General features: G+C 49.8%; 1 protein-coding gene across 1 annotated transcript; it reads left to right on the forward strand.

Annotated features, from left to right (window-relative positions):
- Positions 1-483: 483 nt before the first annotated feature.
- Positions 484-3,179, forward strand: NDUFA6 (NADH:ubiquinone oxidoreductase subunit A6). The gene is made up of 3 exons (XM_030468964.1): positions 484-666; positions 1,165-1,280; positions 2,528-3,179. The coding sequence occupies exons 1-3, from the start codon at positions 540-542 to the stop codon at positions 2,657-2,659; spliced, it is 375 nt and encodes a 124-aa protein (XP_030324824.1). The 5' UTR covers positions 484-539; the 3' UTR covers positions 2,660-3,179.
- The last annotated feature ends 286 nt before the right edge of the window (positions 3,180-3,465 follow it).

Raw genomic sequence — 3,465 nt, forward strand, 5'->3', positions numbered from 1 at the left:
GGAAAACACCTCCAAGCCTCTGTGGATCGGTCCCATGCTGAGAGGCGTCACCTTGCTGCCCCCTGAACCCCTCGCTTCAATGCCTGCGCTACCGGGAGCGTCAGCGCTCGCAGTCCCCACCTCCGGGGATCCTGTCATGAGGCCGCGCCACCTTGAAGGCCGCACCTGCGTGAGCCCCGGGACACTCGACCCATCCCTCCCCGTCCCGACGCGGTTCCCCGCCCCACTTCACGGGCTTCGCTACCGCCCCCCAGATCCCGGCCCCGTTCCGCCCTGCCGGCGCAGACCCCACCGCCCCAGGAGGCGGGGCACACATAGGCCACGCCCACCGCCTGCAGGTAGAGATTGGCGTTTCTCCTGACCAATCAGATTGAAGGATGCCGCTCTTTGCCCGCCCAGTAAGCTTGGAGTGACAAGGCGGCCGGCCAGTAGAAAATCGCTGCGCCGGCAGCGGGGGGGGGGGAAAGGACGGGACCGGGAGCGGGAGGCAGTCCGTCCGCGGAAGGAGTGGCGGCCGTGGCGGCGGGGGCTGGGAGAAGATGGCGGCGGTGGTGGGGAAAAGCGGGGTGGCTGCTGTGAAGCCGATCTTCAGCCGCGACCTGACCGAGGCGAAGCGGCGAGTGCGAGAGCTCTACCGGGCCTGGTACCGCGAGGTGCCCAACACGGGTGAGGGGCCCTGCGCATGCGCGGACAGCGGTCGCGCCACCTCAAGGTCGTCACGGCCGCCCCGTTAGCCCCCGAAGGGCCCCCGCTAGCCCCCGGTCCTGTCGATCCCTTCGTTGCCCTGTCCCGGCCTCCCCCGAGGCACTTCCCCCGCAGGTTGTGGGGCAGGAGAACGCGGTTGCCTGGGGCCCGCTCTCCGCGCTGCAGCAGGGTCCCGCCGGCCCGTCTCAGCCGGGGTTGTCGTGCTCACCCTCGCCCGGCCGCCCCCTCGACCTCCTCCTCCTCATGCCTTGCTCGCCACTGGGTTTCCCCGGCTAAGCAGAAGAGAAATATAACTAATTTTTCATGGTTATCTGATTTGCTGTAAATTAATTGCATTGGTGAAGCTGACAGGAACAAACGACTGTGTAGCGTTTGGTGGGGTTGAGTTGCACGTTGTCAGTGGAAAAAAATGAAAACCAATATAGCTGACCTCTGGGGGGGCTCTGTTTTTTTTCCTAGTACACCTCTACCAGCTGGACATCACGGTGAAACAGGGGCGTAACAAGGTTCGGGAGATGTTCATGAAGAATGCCCAAGTTAGAGACCCACGGGTGATAGACCTGCTAGTTATTAAGGTACAAACAAAGAGAATGTGAGAGTGGATAACTGGTGGTGTGATGGAGGATTGTGAGAGATTTTATCTCAGTTTTGCTCTAAAGAAATCGTGTCTTGAGTTCAGCTTAGTTTGTGTAAACAAACCCATTGATAAGGGAACAAGCCCCTTTAGCATGCAGGGGCAGAGGGGTCTTAATTCAGCAAAGAGTTGCTAGAATATGGGTTGTGTTACTCTGTACTGTCTGTAACTCAGGGTACTGTCTCTTCCAGTTGCAGATCTTTAAGAGGAATTGTATGGCAAGCAAAGCAGTAGTTTAAATACGGTTTCTCACATTTTTGTTTGTTTTAAAACAGCAGCAGTCAAGGAAAGGGTAAAAAGATGCTGCTAGCTAGTTTACCATGACCTTTCTACTGCCTACAATACTTCCATAGATTGGGATGCAGTTTTCTTCACCAATTCTGAAACATACATTGGAAGGGCAGTACTTGGTGGGAGGCTGGCTTTGGGTGGCAAAAAATGTTGAGTCTGTAGCCCATCTGGTTTTGTGTGGTTCAAAGCAATAATCAACATACTGAGAATAGGGCATGGCTTCAAAATGGGCCTGAGGAGCTACAGTTGACCTCTGGAGTTCTAATGCATTAGAAAGCTTCCAGCCAAGGTCTGCTCTGCTCACTTGTTGCATTTCTCACATTTGAAAAATGTTAGTCTATATGATAAAAATCTGGAAACACAGTCCTAGATAATACAGTAGGTAACAGTTCCAGGCAGGCTCATTCTGCCCCAGGCTGCCATTCTCTAAAATCAGTCATTGTTTCACAGACCAGTCATGAAGAAGTTACCTTTGTGGTGGTGATGTCAGTGCATTTAGCAGCATTTTTACTTCCATTTTTACAGCTAACTTGCTGCTATTAAAAAAATGAGAGGTGCATGAAAGTTGTGAATGTTACATGAGCTGGTCATGAGAGAAACAAGCCATGTTCTAAGGTGGGGGCAGGGTCCCTCACCTGTTCACAGGGCTGTGAAGCTGTGTTGTACAGACAAGTAAATTGTTCATATGGGACATAAAGCATTTAAGTCACAAGACACGAAGAGTATATATGTTTGTGTCACAGTATAGGGGATGCAGGCAAGCTTTAAGAACACAGAATTGCTGACACAGCTATCTTAAGGGTGTTTCTAAGTGCATTCAAGTAACTTTCATAGTGCAGTATAGTTAGAATTGGGCTCTAACAGAACTAAATTAAAATTGCTTCTCTCTGTGCACAGGGGAAAATGGAGCTTCAAGAAACCATTCATGTCTGGAAGCAGAGGACTCATGTCATGAGGTATTTCCACGAGACAGAAATCCCACAACCTAAAGACTTTCTGTCCAAATTCTATGCGGGCCATGATCCCTGAGAGATTGACTCTGTATCTTCTTGCCTTGTATTACAAATAAAGTTCTATGAAGTAGAAAAAAATCTGCACGGAAAGATTGCATAACAAATTAGGAGCCTAATGACTGAATCTGAATCCAAAGCACATGCAAGTTGTTATGATCTCTATGGAGAGCTGTGTCCTCCTTGCTTTTGCCTGTGTGTATTATCCATGGCTGAAGTTTGTCCTATCACTTGCCCTGGAGTGTCTGCTGAATAACCACAGCACAGCCTGGCTGTGGGGCTGCCTGCTGAGCTGCAGCCCTGTGTGCAGGTGTCAGCTCTGTGGAAGAGTAGAAAAGAGCAAGTTGTCAAAAAAGAACAGTAGTAGCAGAAATACCCATGTGGCTGATGCCCATCTGTATTCATGCAGTGTTTCTGAATTTCATGCTGACTTTGTTGACCTTGTGTTTTTTTACTTGGACATTGTTCTCTGTTTACTTCCTCACAGAGAGTGGCATAAAATCTAATAGCCAAATAAAACCCTTTGTGCAATAAAAAGACCAGCAGAGTCATTTTCCTGCTGCAAAATGACATTGCCTTGAAAAATAAGGTTTTGTACTTTTTTGCTAGAATAGGGATGCTCTGCAAGAGCTTATGATGCTGTGCAGAAGATGGTGTCCTACCATCACCTCCTTATTTGAATGAGGAATTACTAGCTGCATTTTGGGAAGGGTGAAGGAGAATTTATTCACCAGTTAGAAGTGGTTTTCAGCAGGTAACTTGGTGCTGGTGCTCCTCCATGTGTGATCAGCATTAGATCTCTGTAATACACTCAGTTTTTATTCT

The sequence above is a fragment of the Calypte anna genome, chromosome 1, assembly GCF_003957555.1.
Source record: "Calypte anna isolate BGI_N300 chromosome 1, bCalAnn1_v1.p, whole genome shotgun sequence".
Lineage (NCBI taxonomy): Eukaryota > Metazoa > Chordata > Aves > Apodiformes > Trochilidae > Calypte > Calypte anna.